This window comes from Delphinus delphis, chromosome 9 (assembly GCF_949987515.2).
Source record: "Delphinus delphis chromosome 9, mDelDel1.2, whole genome shotgun sequence".
Lineage (NCBI taxonomy): Eukaryota > Metazoa > Chordata > Mammalia > Artiodactyla > Delphinidae > Delphinus > Delphinus delphis.
The window spans coordinates 69247429-69264656 of record NC_082691.1 but is presented as its reverse complement, the minus strand read 5'-3'; the positions used below and the strand labels follow the sequence as shown (position 1 = coordinate 69264656).

Genomic DNA, 17228 nt, shown 5'->3' with positions numbered 1-17228 from the left:
AACATTCTCCATGACGGACCATATCTTGGGTCACAAATCAAGCCTTGGTAAATTTAACAAAATTGAAATCATATCAAGTATCTTTTCTGAACACAGCATTATGAGACTAGATATCAATTACAGGAAAAAAATGTAAAAAATACAAACACATGGAGGCTAAACAATACACTACGAAATAACCAAGAGATCACTGAAGAAATCAAAGAGGAGGTCAAAAAATACCTAGCAAAAAAACAACAATGAAAACACGATGACCCAAAACCTATGGGTTGCAGCAAAAGCAGTTCTAAGAGGGAAGTTTATAGCAATACAGTCCTACCTTAGGAAACAAGAAACATCTCAAAGAAACAATGTAACCTTACAACTAAAGAAATTAGAAAAAGATGAAGAAAAAAATGCCACAGTTAGCAGAGGAAAGAAATCATAAAGATCAGGTCAGAAATAAATGAAAAAGAAATGAAGGAAATGAGAGCAAAGACTAATAAAACTAAAAGCTGGTTCTTTGAGAAAATAAATAAAATTGATAAACCATCAGCCAGACTTATCAAGAAAAGAAGGGAGAAGAATCAAATCAACAGAATTAGAAATGAAAAAGGAGAAGTAACAACTGACACTGCAGAAATACAGAGGATCATGAGAAATTACCAGAAGCAACTATATGCCAATCAAATGGACAACCTGGAAGAAATGGACAAATTCTTAGAAAAACACAACCTTCCAAGACTGAACCAGGAAGAAAAAGAAAATATGAACAGACCAATCAGAAGGAATGAAATTGAAACTCTGATTAAAAATCTTCCAACAAACCAAAGTCCAGGACCAGATGGCTTCACAGGTGAATTCTATCAAACATTTAGAGAAGAGCTAACACCTATCCTTTTCAAACTCTTCCAAAATATAGCATAGGGAGGGAGACTCCCAAACTCATTCTATGAGGCCACCATCACCATGATACCAAAACCAGACAAAAGTGCCACAAAAAAGAAAACTATAGGCCTATATCACTGATGAACATACATGCAAAAATCCTCAAAAGATACTAGCAAACAGAATCCAACAGCACATTAAAAGGATCATACATCATGATCAACTGGGGTTTATCCCAGGAATGCAAGGATTCTTCAATATATGCAAATTAATCAGTGTGATACACCATATTAACAAATTGAAGGAGAAAAACCATATGATCATCTCAATAGATGAAGTAAAAGCTTTTGACAAGATTCAACACCCATTTATGATAAAAACTCTCCAGAAAGTAGGCATAGAGGGAACCTACCTCACCGTAATAAAGGCCAAATATGACAAACAAACAGCCAACATCATTCTCAATGGTGAAAAACTGAAAACTTTTCCTCTAAGATCAGGAGCAAGACAAGGTGGCCCATTCTCACCACTATTATTCAACGTAGTTTTGGAAGTTTTAGCCACAGCAGTCAGAGAAGAAAACGAAATAAAAGGAATCCGAATCGGAAAAGAAGAAGTAAAATTGTCACTGTTTGCAGATGACATGATACTATACATAGAGAATCCTAAAGATGCCACCAGAAAACCACTAGAGCTAATCAATGAGTTAGGTAGAGTAGCAGGATACAATATTAATGCACAGAAAACTTGCATTCCTATACACTGATAATGAAAAATCTGAAAGAGAAACTAAGGAAACACTCCCATTTACCATTGCAACAAAAAGAATAAAATACCTAGGAATAAACTCACCTAAGGAGACAAAAAACCTGTATGCAGAAAACTGTAAGTCACTGATGAAAGAAATTAGAGATGATACCAACAGATGGAGAGATATACCATGTTCTTGAATTGGAAGAATCTATGTTGTGAAAATGACTATACTACCCAAAGCAATCTACAGGTTCAATGCAATCCCTATCAAACTACCAATGGCATTTTTCACAGAATTAGAACAAAAAAGTGTACAATTTGTATGGAAACACAAAAGACCCCGAATAGCCAAAACAATCTTGAGAAGGAAACGGAGCTGGAACAATCAGGCTCCCTGACCTCATACTATTCTACAAAGCTACAGTAATCAAGACAATATGGTACTGGCACCAAAACAGGAATGTAGACCAATGGAACAGGATAGAAAGCCCAGAGATAAACTCACACACCAATGGTCACCTTATCTTTGATAAAGGAGGTAAGAATATACAATGGAGAAAAGACATCCTCTTCAGTAAGTGGTGCTGGGAAAACTGTCCAGCTACATGTTAAAGAATGAAATTAGAACACTCCCTAACACCATACACAAAAATAAACTCAAAATGGATTAAAGACCTAAATGTAAGATCAGACACTATAAAATCTTACAGGAAAACATAGGCAGAATGCCCTATGACATAAATCAAAGCAAGATCCTTTTTGACCCACCTCCTAGAGAAATGAAAATAAAAACCAAAATAAACAAATGGGACCTAATGAAACGTCAAAGCTTTTGCACAGCAAAGGAAACCATAAACAAGATGAAAAGACAACCCTCATGATGGGAGAAAATATTTGCAAACGAAGCAACTGACACAGATTAATCTCCAAACTTTACAAGCAGCTCAAGCAGCTCGATATCAAAACAAACAACCCAATCCAAAAATGGGCAGAAGACCTAAATAGACATTTCTCCAAAGAAGATATACAGATGGCCAACAAACACATGAAAGAATGCTCAATATCACTAATCATTAGAGAAATGCAAATCAAAACTACAATGAAGTATCACCTCACACCAGTCAACATCAAGAATGGTCAACATCAAAAAATCTACAAACAATAAATGCTGGAGAGGGTGTGGAGAAAAGGGATCCCTCTTGCACTGTTGGTGGGAATGTAAATTGATACATCCACTATGGAGAACAGTATGGAGGTTCCTTAAAAAGCTAAAAATAGAACTAACATATGACCCAGCACTCCCACTACTGGGCATATACCCTGAGAAAAACCATAATTCAAAAAAGTCATGTACCACAATGTTCATTGCAGCACTATTTCCTATAGCCAGGACATGGAAGCAACCTGAGTCCATCGACAAATGAATGGATAAAGAAGATGTGGCACACATATACAATGGAATATTACTCAGCCATAAAAAAATGAAATTGAGTTATTTGTAGTGCAGTGGATGGACCTAGAGTCTGTCCAACAGTGAAGTAAGTCAGAAAGGAAAAACAAATAGCTAATACACATATATGGAATTCAAAAAAAAGGTTCTGATGAACCCAGGGGCCGGACAGGAATAAAGATTCAGACGTAGAGAATGCGCTTGAGGACACAGGCAGTGGGGGAAGGGGAAGCTGGGACGAAGTGCAAGAGTAGTATATATACACTACCAAGTGTAAAATAGATAGCTAGTGGAAAGCAACTACATTGCACAGAGAAATCATCTCAGTGCTTTGCTACCACCTAGCAGGGTGGGATAAGGAAGGTGGGAGGGAGATGCAAGAGGGGATATGGGGGTATACATTTGCATATAGCTGATTCACTTTGTTATACAGCAGAAACTAACACAACACTGTAATTATACTCCAATAAAGATGTTAAAAAATAAAGATACTGCATCATGCTACACTTTGAAGATCAAATATTTTCATAACCATTGTAGGCAATAAATAATGAGTAGAGTTAACAGAGGAACAGATTCTTAAAAAATAAAATTGCAGGCCTCCACAACGAAGAGAGGAAAAGAAAGCAAATTGGTCAGTTCATATGCCTTGATTAGACTGTTCTTTTTGTCCTAGAAGGCCTAAACAGTGGCTTAAAAACATTAAGTCATCAACTCTGAAACAGGAGTGCAGAGGCAGAAGGTTTCCGGAGCTTTCCACCCCACGGAGGATAATAAGTTTCATTCTAATGACTATGTTGAATGGTGGCTAAGTTTTTTCATTAAAGTGAACCCAGGAAAAACAACTGATTTTGCAGCTAGAGGCTCTCTTTTGATTCTTTATGAATTTTATGTCAGGGGGGACCAGAGCAGCCTCAGCCCTTCATTAGGTACCCCCCACTCTTACATCTTTCTCAATTAATTTTAATCACAGATGGGGAGCCATCTCTCAGGAAGTCGACAACATGGTTTCTTTCATTGTTGTTCGTATTTGGTTTGACGGTTTTGTTGTGTTTTATATTTTTCGTTTGTTTTTGTGTTTTGCCTGTGAAGGGTGGCAGAATATGCCACTCCAAAATATGCCACCTTGGCATAAGGATTATTTTGATTTAAAAGGACTTGAAAAATAGCAAATCCTATTCCCTTTTTTTTCTTAAAAGCAGGAGATGAAATTCTCATGTGAGTTATGTCCTCTGTAATAGAAGCAAAGTAACATTCTTATCATCAAGGACAAGAAGCTGAGACCCAGAGAATTCTACACAAATGGACCTTCTATAATAATTCTTATCTTCATTTAGCCTCTGCACATAATTCATTTACTTCTCCATAATTATCTCTCTTTGTTCAGCCAACTATAAAAAATCATGTAGGTTCTGCCTTTCTTTGTGTCTTCATTCCTTATGAGGGCTCCTGTGTAACATAAAGTTTATATAAATTTGTGTATATTTATACAAGTATATTCCTCAGTATCGGAGGGGAATTGGTTCCAGGACCCCCCTCAAATACCAATATCCAGGGATGCTCAAGTCCCTTATACACAATGGCGCAGTACAGTTGGCCCTCCACATCTGGGGCCAAATTTGCTTTTCTCCGGTTAATCAGTTTCTGTCAGTTTACTTCTCAGGCTCAGCTGAAAATTCTAAGAGGGCAGAGGTGAAAATTTGCCTGCCCTATACCTTCGGCATCTGTGGACTGAATCCAAATTTTTTGGACTTCTAAATATGAAGACATTTCATAATCATTACTTCAATAGAAATGATTTATGTTAATAGGCATCCTACTGGAACTAACATTTGACAGATCCTTTACTTCGTGCAGTGAGTGGCTAATTGAGGACCCTTAAGTATAACAAAATGAAGGATATTTCCATAAACTGGTATACCATTGTCCCTGCTCCCCTGCAACATTTATCTGCTGATGCATTCAGCCTAAGAGGAAAGACCCGAGATGGGAGGACCCCTGGAAATATTACACCCAATTAACACTTCTGGCTTTTATAAAGTAGTGTTTATTTTACTCTTTATTGTTATTTTTTGTCTAGTTTCTGCTAGAACTGCTATGAAGCCATGCTTTTTAGCTCTTCTCTAAATGTTTATTTTATGCTTTGCATTTATATATGTACATATAAATATATTTGTATTTTGTCTATTGTAGTTAGCTTTGATATGAATCCACTTAAAATTAACATGAAGGCATGAATATGGTAATATCATAATGCGTTATTTAGAAATGCCTTTTTTCTTTTTTTTTTTTTTTTTTTTTTTTTTTGCTTTTTTGTCTTTGCTCTTCCTTCTTTCTCCTTTCTCTTGTGTTAGTTTCCCCATCCCTCACTCAGGTCTATAGCCTCTTGTGTATCCCCAATATGATTTTCTTTATTCTGAAACAGTGCTTCCTATATTCACATTTATATATATACTGACTTTTTGTCAACATTTTTTTCACAAAAGTGGAAACATATCACATGTACTTTTCTACTTTTATCATTCAATAGTACTTTTTGAAAAATCTCTCAAGTCAGTTAATGGCTTTATTTTTGTTCTCTTTATGGGTTGTACAGTATTCTATGGTATGGGCCCTGCATCATTTATTAAACCATTCCTCTGTTTTTAGTAATTTTCTTTGGTTCCAATTTGCCATAATGAACAACGTTGTAATAAACATTGTTGTACCTGTGTCCTTATACAATTATTTTTATGGCATTGAATCCCAGGAGTGGAATTGCTAGGTCATAAGGCAAATGAATTTTTAAAATTTTATAGATGTTGCCAGATTGCTTTCCAAAAAGATTATAACTCTTCATATTTCTACCAGTAATGTGAAAGAGTATACTTTTCCTATACTTCTGCCAGCAGTAGGTATTAAAGCTCTTTTTAATTTTTCAGCTATTGGTTATAAAGTAGTATCTTGTGTTTAATTTGTATTTTCCTGAATGCTAGCAAATTTGAGTGGTTTTTCATATGTCTCATCTGTAACTTGCCTATTTATATCTTTTACCCATTTTCTGTTGGATTGTTTGTCTTTTTTTTTTTTTTTTTTTTAATGTGAGTGACTGTGAGGATATTTTTATGGTGTAGAATTTTCCCTTTGTATGGCATTTGGGCAATTTTTTTTTTCCAAAGCTAGTGTTAATCTTTTGATTTTGTATGGTACAAAAGAGTTTTTAATTCTTAAATATTCAGATATTTGTATATTTTATAACTTTTGGTTTTTAGTCTTGCTTAAAAAGGCTTTCCTCAATCCTAGCTTGTACATGAAGCTTTCAGATTCTTTTTTTTATTTTTTAAAATACTGATTTTTTTAATTGGTTGTGTCAGTTGAAAAAAATGCACAGCCTAAAATTTGAGAGTTAATGTTTTCTTTGGCCGACTTTCTGAGGACTCAAACATGGAGGCAGCCTCTCAGATAGAGCTGAGGGACGGCTCCCAAGAGGTAAAGGAGGAGCCCGGATATATAGAAGTTTTTGCAACAAAAGCCAGGCAGTCAGAACATCAAACGATTACTGTTAACTAAAGAAAGCCAGACATCTCAAGTTAATGAATTTAGCGCTTTTCTATGTATGGGAAGATACCAGAGTCTGTCTGGGCTCATTGAAATCATTCCTTTGACATGTACCTTATCTATCTAGGGCCAGTATCCTGCTTTCCCATCCTGAGTCCTTTCAGGGTGCACAGTCTGGGAGCAGCTATAGTGGCTGATGGCTTGATGGCCGCAAAATCCTTTGTTTACTGATATGGCAGGTGACATTCTTCATCCACAATTGCAATATTATGTACCTTTTCCTTGGCTTAAATTTGGTGGTTTAGGGATGCTGATAATTTATACCCATCATGTTGGATACCCATCATGGATGTTGATAATTTCAGAAATATGGGTATAATATATGAAAGGTATTACCTTTTCCTGAAGACTACCCTGTAACCCTAGCGGAGTTGGATATCTCTTGCCCACCTCCTTATTTTGCCCTCTTTGCACCTGTAACATTGACTTACCACTTTGAGTTGAAATTGTATGCTTAAAAAATAGTCTATTTACTTAGCTAAGCTAAGAATTCTTCCAGGGCAGGTCTGTGTCATATTTATGTTTACATTTCTAGTGCCTAACAGTTCTTGATACCACTGGGTAATAAATATTTGTGGAATTAATTTGAATTAGAAAAGTTTTTTTTTTCTAGCTGCCTTAATTATTGTATCATAAGAATAGCTAAGCTTATTCCCTAATTCTGATAATGAAGTTTACCATTTATTAGGGTCTATTCTGCCAGACACTATTCTAAAAATGTTACATGCCTTATCTCATATGTCATCACACCTCTATGAAGCAGATAGTGTTATCCTCTATTACAACTGATGAGCTCAAGGCCATGCAAGTAGGAAGTGGCAGAACTGGAATTCAACCAGAGTCTGGCTAGTTTGAAAACCTATATTAATTTTCCCTCTGCCACACTGCTTTCCAGCTTCAAAATTGTCTATTATTCCTATTCTAAAGAAATATTTTTAAAGAAGACCCATTGTTTGGTGACCTCTTTAGCTCTGAGGCATTTATTTTTTGTTTTACTAGTAATTAATCCAAGGCTCATTTAATTTTGTTTGTAGGAAATAAAGAGAATAGTAACCATTCCTTTTAATACTAAAAAGTTAAAGTTATAAGACTGGGATCAGAGCAAACAGATGGAAAATTGTTCATAGTTCCTCTAATATCTAAGTATTATTGGACCTTACGTTAAGAAAGCACTGAAATATGTTTACCCCGCCCCCTTCTGTAACTAGCATGTGGGAAAAACCTGCGGAACTAAATGATGAATGATGTGGACACGCAGGAAATCATTTTGAAAGAAAACTTTGTAAACAGGCACAACAATACCATTTATAATACATATTGATTTTTTTTTTGAAAAATAAAATTATGCATTACAAGTTCATTGTTCTATTTAAATTTGTTTGCTAGGAAGCCATGCATGGAATGGATCACACTATATATTACATGATAAGATCCAGTTAACAGTAGGTAAACTGATTATGGTATTTACACCTTTGACATGTCATGTAATTGGTGATCATTTTAGCAAAAACTAATTTTAAATATATGTAAGTTAGATACATTATTTACTTTGTGGAGTTATCTTTTATATATTCAGATAGCTTACATAATGTTTATAATTATTCTATATATAATTCAATAATATATTTACCTTAAACTTTTTTGTGTGTGTGTGTGTGGTACGCGGGCCTCTCACTGTTGTGGCCTCTCCCGTTGCGGAGCACAGGCTCCGGACGTGCAGGCTCAGCGGCCATGACTCACTGGCCCAGCTGCTCCGCAGCATGTGGGATCTTCCCAGACCGGGGCACGAACCCGTGTCCCCTGCATCAGCAGGCGTACTCTCAACCACTGCACCATCAGGGAAGCCCTACCTTAAACTTTTTGACTCAATATGATCTAGGTTAATATTAGGTGTATTGTAATAACAAATAGAATATATGAGAAAAATCAATAATACATTTTTAGAATAAAATAATTTAAATATATTTAATTTTTCTATACAATTATAATCATTGAATGTCCTCATTAGAAAGTGAGTTATGAAATATCTCCCTTAATTTATAGTGGTATATCTCCAGAAAATAATGTACTAAGGAAAAGGAAATCTTTTTTTTCTATAAGCGAATGGGATTTGAAACCCACACTATCTTCCTTACCTTTTAGGTTTTATCTGTTCTTCATATCTGGATTCAAATATACATAGTGCCTTTTCTGACTATTCCAGCCTAAAACAATATCATCCTTTGAACACCTCTGCAGTTAGCAACATTTGACATTCATTCATTTATTTATTCCTCCATTCACCAATTATTTTCTTGCAGATGTTTCCAGCTTGTGAAATTTTGTCTATGGTAGTTTAGACTGTTATCTGCTATATATATATAATAGACTGCTTTGTGGCTTATGTTTTGAATCATGGTATAAGTTATAATCTTGGTAGGCCCCTAAAATGGCTAAAATTTAAAAGAATGGTGATTATCAAGTGTTAGTGGTGTATGGAACAACTGGAACCCACACATTGTTGGTACAGCTGCATCGGAAGCCAGTCTGACATGTTGCAAGGCTAAACATTCGGTTACTATAGGACTCAGCCATTTCATTTGTAGATATTTACCCAGGAGAAATGAAAACATGTATCCACATAAATACCTATAGGTTCATGGTGGCTTTATTGATAATAGCCAAAAACTGGAAAGAACCCAAGTGTCCTTGAACTATTGATTGATAAACTAATTGTGGTGTATCTCTATAGCAGTATACTATTAAGAAAAACGTAACAAATGACTAACATGTGCAACAACACAGAGTAATCTCAAAAGCAAATAGACTACATTAAAGAAAGAAAACCAGAAATCAAAGAATGCATATAGAATGATCCCATTTATGTGAAATTCTAGAAGAGGCACAACTATGGTGACAAAAAGCTCAGCTGTGGTTGCTGGGAGATGAGGATGGAGGGAGGCAGGTCTGCCTGCAGAAAGGCATGAGGGGCCTTTTCTGGGTGATTGGATGTTTCATATCTTGATCTAGTGATTATGGGCTTGGGGAGATTTTTAAAACTCATTGGACTGTACACTTAAAATTGCTGGATTATATTTATCTCCTAACAAGGGAACTCTGCTGTCAGTTTGCTATTCCTTTGAAGATAATCTCTTTTTTCTCCGGCAGCTTTTCAAAAATTTTTTAGGGAAGGAGGGTTCCTTAGTGTTCTGCAGTTTCATTACAATGTATCATGGTGTGATTTCTTTCCATTTATTTATCTTACTTGTGATTCACTTTGATTACTGAAGCTGTAATTCATGCTTTCATCAGTTCTGGAAAATTCTCCATCACTATCTCTCAAATATTATCTCTTCCTTGTTCCTTTTTATTCTCTTCCTTTGGGACTCTCATTACACTTATATTACATTTTCTAATAATATTCTCCATCTCTCCTACTTTTCATTTCCTTACCTCTCTGTGCTAAAGTCTAAGTAATCTTTTAGATATATATTCCAGTTCTTTCTTTCATATATATTCACCTGCTTTTTAATCCACCTATTTAATAGTATATTTTAATTTTTAGAAGCTGTTTGATTTTTTCTCAAATATCTGTCTTTTAAAAATGTATATTGTTCCTTGTTCATGTTTTTAATTCCCTTTTTTAATTTTAAAAAATATTTGAATTTGTATAAATTATATTCTATGTTTGAGAAATCCAGCAGTTTAAGTCCTTGGTGGTCAAATTCTTCTGTTTGTTAATGAGTTCTGACTCATTAATGCTGGTTATTTCCTTGTGAGTTCTGTTTTTTGGATTGTGAGTGCCTATTGACTGGGACTTATCTGTAGAAACCTTGAAAACTCTGAATTGAGAGATTATCCCTGAAGAGATTTATAGTTCCTTCTGCCAGATTGAAAACATGTATCCACATAAATACCTATAGGTTCATGGTGGCTTTATTGATAATAGCCAAAAACTGGAAAGAACCCAAGTGTCCTTGAACTATTGATTGATAAACTAATTGTTTAAACTAACTTGTCCAAGATTCCTGGAGCCAATTACACTTAATTCTTGACCATCCCAGACCACATAAGCAGTGTGAATTTGAACCCGTCTCACGTTGAGAGCAGGATGTGGACTCTCAAGAGAGAATTTTTCCCTTCCAGAGGTCACACTAGACAGGCAAATGGCCTTTTCATTTCCCTTTCCTGATGGTAGATTACTTTTTTCTAGTCAGTCTATTAATGATGATAAAAGAGATCTAGTTCCAACTCTTGATCTTACTGAATCCTGAGCTCTGTACTCCTGATCCCTTCTGGACAGTGAAAACCCAGGGGGTCTAGGATCCAGGGAGTGCCCAGTAAACACCTTCAGGGCAGCCACTACTTTGGACAATGAAAAAAATTCAATAGAATGGTTTGAAAAATAAATAAATAAAAACACCTTAATCAATTATGAATTATTAATACTAATTACCTACATTAAGAACGTGTGTGTGTGTATTTGGGAAATACTTTAAATATGAATTTGTTTCCTTCTTGTGACATCAAGGATTACATAGACAATTTTGTATTCAGCTGATGACACTCAAAACATTGAGACCTAAAAAAGAAAAAATAAACCATTGTTTTCAAGGTCAAATCAAATTGGGAAAAAATCATTCTTCATTCCATTTATAAGACCTAGGTAACTTGGTAAAGCTAGTACTAAAAATGCCTTTTTGTAGACAAGTAGTTAGAATACCCTACAGAACTCATTTTTGACAGTCAAAACCAAAATTATTTGCAAGCCATAGATACATACAACCTTGTAGGCTGACACCTCACTTAACTGTTAAATCGCCTAAAAGATTACCTTGTCTTTCTTTTATGTGAATTCAGGAGCACAAAGCTATTTAAAATTCCTTCTCTAGAGAGATTCTATTAGAAGTATTATATTTCTTTGGCAGTCCTAAAAGGAACCAGCTCAATATTTTAACGTCATATTTTTTAAAGCTACTTTGGGTTATTTTTTTTTAAGTTAGATTGAAGCCTGAGAAATTAAATATGTGTATATGGCATGAATTTTAGCAGGGTTCTACAGCTCAAAGAGTTATTTCACGCCCTGTCTAGTGTCTAGGTGCTATGTTAGCATAGCAACATTCAAATATGTAAGTGATTAGTAAGTGAAAACAAATAGATTGTGCTTTCACCTGCTACTCTCTGCATGCTTGCATATGTACAAACAGGTAGATTGTGTTTTCACATGTAAGTTTTAGAATATCCCAGAAGGGCATAAGAATGAAAGAAAAATAAGATTCACTGTACCATTAAAGATAATCTATAGCCCCAGTGCAAATGTGAGGGAAAGAAATTATTGAAGCATAACTCAGGTAATTTTAAAAGACTGATGCTAATAGACAGTAGAGGCTGAACACATTCTGAATTATAAAATGAAAGAAAACAGTGGACAAAGGAAGATAATAGCAATAATAACTATGGCTTACTGAGTTCTTACTGTACATAAGAACTAGATTGAGTGCTTTACTTAAAAAGTCTCAACTGTAAGAGAATCCATTTATCAAGTGTTTAATACATGCCACTTTTATCCATAGAACCACTTTGACTTAGGTACTATTATTTGCCCCATTCTGCAAATGAGGAAACCGACGCTTGAGTTTTATCAACTTGTCCAAGATTACATAAACTTGGAAGTGTTAAGTCAGACATCAAAGCCAAGATAGGCTGATTGCAGAGACCATGCTCTATAACAACTTCTCCATTATATTCTCATCTAACTACTAACCTGCATCTCAATCCAGTTAGGGCATGTCTAATCCATCCCATTTCAAAGGTAGACAAATGGAGATAGAAACTAAGTAATTTGCACAAGATTACTTGTAACTGCATAAAGATTAAAACTGGTTTAGTCTGTTTCCAGAATCTATGCACTTTCTTCTGTATTATTCAACCTTTGTGAAAGTGTTTTTCATTCTTCAGTTATACATTCATTTGGTCATTCATTTAACAAATGTTTATTGAGCACTTTGTATGGTGCATTCTTTTGCGCTCTGGGAATACTCTTGTGAATATGAAACACAAAGTTCCAAAATTTACGTTCTAGTGGGCGAAAGATAGGCAATAAACCAATAAACTAGGAAGTAGATATCGTGTTAGTGGGTGCAATGAAGAAAAATAAAGCATTGCAAGGGGCTAGAAAATGTTGGGAAGTTGGATGTATTTAAAAGTTTTAAATAAGATAGTCAATGCAAGGAAATGTGCAATTGTCACTGGTAATTTTATGATACTTTTATTTTCTATCACAAGTATCTTGACTCCTTGGTTTATATGACATTGAAACTGAATCTGAGTTTTATATCAGATTCATTTTCCAGAAGAATATGCTTGACTTAGAACCTACCATTTAATTGCAGAAATGATCGGTTTTATTTCATATTTCTGCTTGAATGGTTATTTGAGGAGACAAAATAGGTAGTTGTTTCCTTTCTAAGTACTTAGCCAAACTAGCCAGCTTAATAAAGTAAACAAATATTTGGACTTACTAGGAGAATGTGCCTTGCCAACAATTAAGTAAAAAGGTCTTCTCCCCATCATTAATATGTGGGATATTAGTTCTTAGAAGGAATCTCATGATAAAATAACTAGTGATGTCAACAACTAATTGACTGATTTTAATTGAGGAACATTTACATGACAGTATGATGTATTCAACTTGTTTCTGCATTTCTTTTTTTTTTTTTCTTTTTGCGGTACGTGGGCCTCTCACCGTTGTGGCCTCTCTTGTTGCAGAGCACAGGCTCCGGAGGCGCAGGCTCAGGGGCCATGGCTCACGGGCCCAGCCGGGGCATGTGGGATCTTCCCGGACTGGGGCACGAACCCGTGTCCCCTGCATTAGCAGGTGGACTCTCAACCACTGCGCCACCAGGGAAGCCCTCTGCTTTTCTTTAAAAAGCTGCAACTCTTCTTCCCAGTAGTAATTAAAAATAAACAGCAGTCATTTACTTACTGTGGGCTTCTAATGGTCACAACACCTTGCATGAATGATTTAGTGATCTAAAGCAAAGCAATTCAACACTGAAATTATCTTGAAAATTAAAAACCATTCTAGACAGTGAATAGTTTCAATTTCTATAGCACCAACTTATGTACAGTTTTCCTTTTTTATGTATTCTTCTGCATATATACAACAGAAATGGTCTGATTGGGACTCCACCTCAAAGAACAGTGTATAAAGCTCAGTCTCTGGGGTTAAGTCTGTAGACTTGGGGGTGACATTTATTCATTCAAATATTATTTATTGAGAAGCTTCTTTAAGCTAGACATTGTCTGGAATTCTTTGGGGAATGAAAGAAGAAAAAAATAGTCTCTTCCCTGAAAAGAATTTATTATTATAGACTTGGGATAATATTTAATCTAATTCCATCCCGTTTATTTAATTAGTTATATTATAATTTATGTAACCAATCTCTTGTTGATTATTTAGAAAGATTTTTTTTGTTGTTGTTGTTACAAAAGGCCTGTGTTGAACATCTCTGGTAATAAATATTTGTCCATATTTCTGATTATTTCTTTGGAATGGATTTCTATCAGTAAAATAACTAGGTCAAAAGGCACATATATTTTAGTCTATTAATAAATTTGACAAAAATGGGCCCCCAATGGCAAAATAGGAAAAAAGTTGTATCATTTTACATTGCCACCAACACAGTATGAGAGAGCCTTTCCTTACTTGGTTTCCTTGTCAGCCTTAAGAAGACAGAATGTTCCACTAAATGTATATTGTCGATCATTGCTCTCTAAATATTGTCTTCAAAATTGTTGAAAAGTTTCTCATTTTCAAGAATGATTTATGGGATTTCCCTGGTGGCGCAGTGGTTGAGAATATGCCTGCCAATGCAGGGATATGGGTTCAATCCCTGGTCCAGGAAGATCCCACATGCCATGGAACCACTAAACCTGTGCGCCACAACTACTGAGCCTGCGCTCTAGAGCCCACGAGCCACGACTACAGAGCCCTGCGCACCTAGAGCCCATGTTCTGCAACAAGAGAAGCCACCACAATGAGAAGCCGACGTAGCACAACAAAGAGTAGCCCCCGCTCACTGCAGCTAGAGAGTGCTCTCACACAGCAACGAAGACCCAACGCAGCCAAAAATTTAAAAAAAAAGAATTATTTATGAAATTGAATGGTGCTAACCAAAAATTTTCAGTTGACTTTGATAGCTTATATTTGACAAGAGATCATCTAGGGTTTTTCTTTTCTTATATATTCTGAATTTTAAAGTATTAGGAGGTTATGAAAATTCTCTCAGTTGGTTTGAGAAGTTTATTTGACTAAAAAAATGAAGATTGCAGCTGGCCAAGTTGACCATTGAGGTAAAAGCAGATGTCAGAAATAAAATAGATCTGCATTTTGTTGAGGCTTATTGAGTTTTATAAAAACATAGGATATTATGAATTAAGTTAAGTAGCAAACCATTATCTGGTACTAGCGCATCTTGTTTAAGCACAAAATTCCTACCTACAGAAACATGAAAAAATATACTGTGGCTAGGTTTACAGGGTCTTAACCACATCTTATTTAAAAAGAAAATTCAAGAGTAGCCTTACATGTAACCTATAATAATCCGTTGCATCTTTACAGTAGTATTTTTACCTTTCCTGAATTTGTATGCTTAACTGTTTGATCTCTGTCTTTTCTGATCTTTTCTCAATGGTTATGCTGTTTATTTCTAGAACTATGGGACACAAAAACCGCTATGTCAAAGTCCCCCGTGGTCACATCTGGGTTGAAGGTGATCATCATGGACACAGTTTTGACAGTAATTCGTTTGGGCCGGTAAGTCTTCTTATTACTGCTATGATTGGATTTCAAATATAGGAACAAAAGTATGTCACACAGGTTGCTCAGGTAGCCCAGCCAAGAGTAGTCGTGAATTTTATAGTGGAACAGTTTATATTTGAAAATTTCCTTTTAAATATCATATAGATAATGTAAGCTGTCAATGGGTGTGTGTGTGTGTGTGTGTGTGTGTGTGTGTGTGTGTGTGTATATCTAGAAAAGAACTTCGACAACTCAATAAAGTGCCAAAAGATGCTTTCAGCTGACTACCTGATCCCAGTGGCAACGGTTGTTTTTTCCTCACATAAATGCTTTGTACTTTATGTTTTTAGTTAGTGCTTAACAGAAATAATGTGTAAAAGACCTATAGACATCAATTTTCTAAGTAATTAGTTAAAAACTCATGTATAATAGAAATCATATTGGTAACTAACATTTTTCAGCTTTTAATTTATAACAGAAATGCCCACATTCCTTATACCATGTTTACATTCCATAAAATATGTGACTAAATTCATATATTATAATTTTTTTCATTTTTGAATACGTACAGAAATTCTCTATTTATGAACCCCTGCAACAAATCATTATATAAAGTGAAGAATATTTTAGTTAATGGAAACTGCACCTGATTTCTGGTCACCTATGTCTCTTTAAAAACTTGGATCTTCAACCCATTAGATTTTCCTACATCTAGATGTAGCCATACTTGTATGTATGTAGAAGTTAACATTGAGCACCTTTAGATAGGTTTGCAAAAAAAGTTATCCACATCCTTTTGTCTAAAACTAAATGTTGGTGGTCTCTATAAAACAATTTCCTTCACCTATCATGAGGGACCACTATTATTGTCACAGGAGAAGCAGTCACTTGACTCACTTTTGGCTAAAAGTATAGCAAGAGACTTGAGGTTGGATAAGTGTTGTGCGTAAGTGGAAGGGAACTTTAGGTGATGACCCCTACTTCTTTTTTCTAGCTGCAGTGATGATAAGAAAAACATCTAAGGTCTTTCTTGCTTTTGAGTAGTACTTATTATAAAAATACAATTTAATCGTTGTAGGGTATATCAAAGATGGAATGAACAGATTGGAAATGTTGTAGATCACTTAGAGAGTATAGTAGAAGTGACTGTCATGAAGAAGCTTAGTAGCAACTTGAAAGTGAAAATAAATCACCTAAAAGCAGTTTTATTTCTCTCTAATCAATAGGATTAAATCTATTAAATGTAGCATATTGTCCAAGTCCACATTAAAATGTTAACTTTAGTTTGGGTTTTAATTGGTAAGGTAGTGACTCTGAAATGAAGTGTTAAAAATGTTGTTGTTTTGTTATTAGTTGTGGGGTGTGGGGTAAATAATTACTAATAATAAAGTACTAAAGTTTGAGATTGGTTTGCTTTTTCTTTATTAGTATATAAAGCTAGTGCAATCTTATCTATATAATTGTATAATTGTCAGTCACTCGTATTCCAGATGCTTTCTTATTTGGGAGAGAAAAATGATAAGGTTGATAGCCAGAATATTGGGAATTGCACGTAACCTGCAGTATCATATCTATTGTGTAGTTCTTTCTGGGCTGTCTTTCCTGCTCTGTACTTAATAATAGTATTATGAACCACTGAAGTGTAAGTAGACACATGAAAGTTGAAAATATATCACATATGGAAATATCCTCTGTCACTTATATCTTAAAAAAATAAAAATAAAAAGTGAGAACCATGTGGGAAGGCCAATTTCATTGTGTTTATTACAGTAAGAAACT

The 17228-nt window shown here is 35.0% G+C and overlaps 1 protein-coding gene across 4 annotated transcripts in view; it reads left to right on the top strand.

Annotated features, from left to right (window-relative positions):
* IMMP2L (inner mitochondrial membrane peptidase subunit 2) overlaps positions 1–17228 on the top strand; it is a 906926-nt gene that overhangs the window by 686733 nt on the left and 202965 nt on the right. For all 4 annotated transcript variants that reach the window (XM_069541018.1, XM_060020737.2, XM_060020738.1 and 1 more), the window contains one exon: positions 15362–15464. In XM_069541018.1, coding sequence (XP_069397119.1) covers positions 15362–15464 — 103 coding nt within the window. The remainder of the gene's footprint in view (positions 1–15361; positions 15465–17228) is intronic.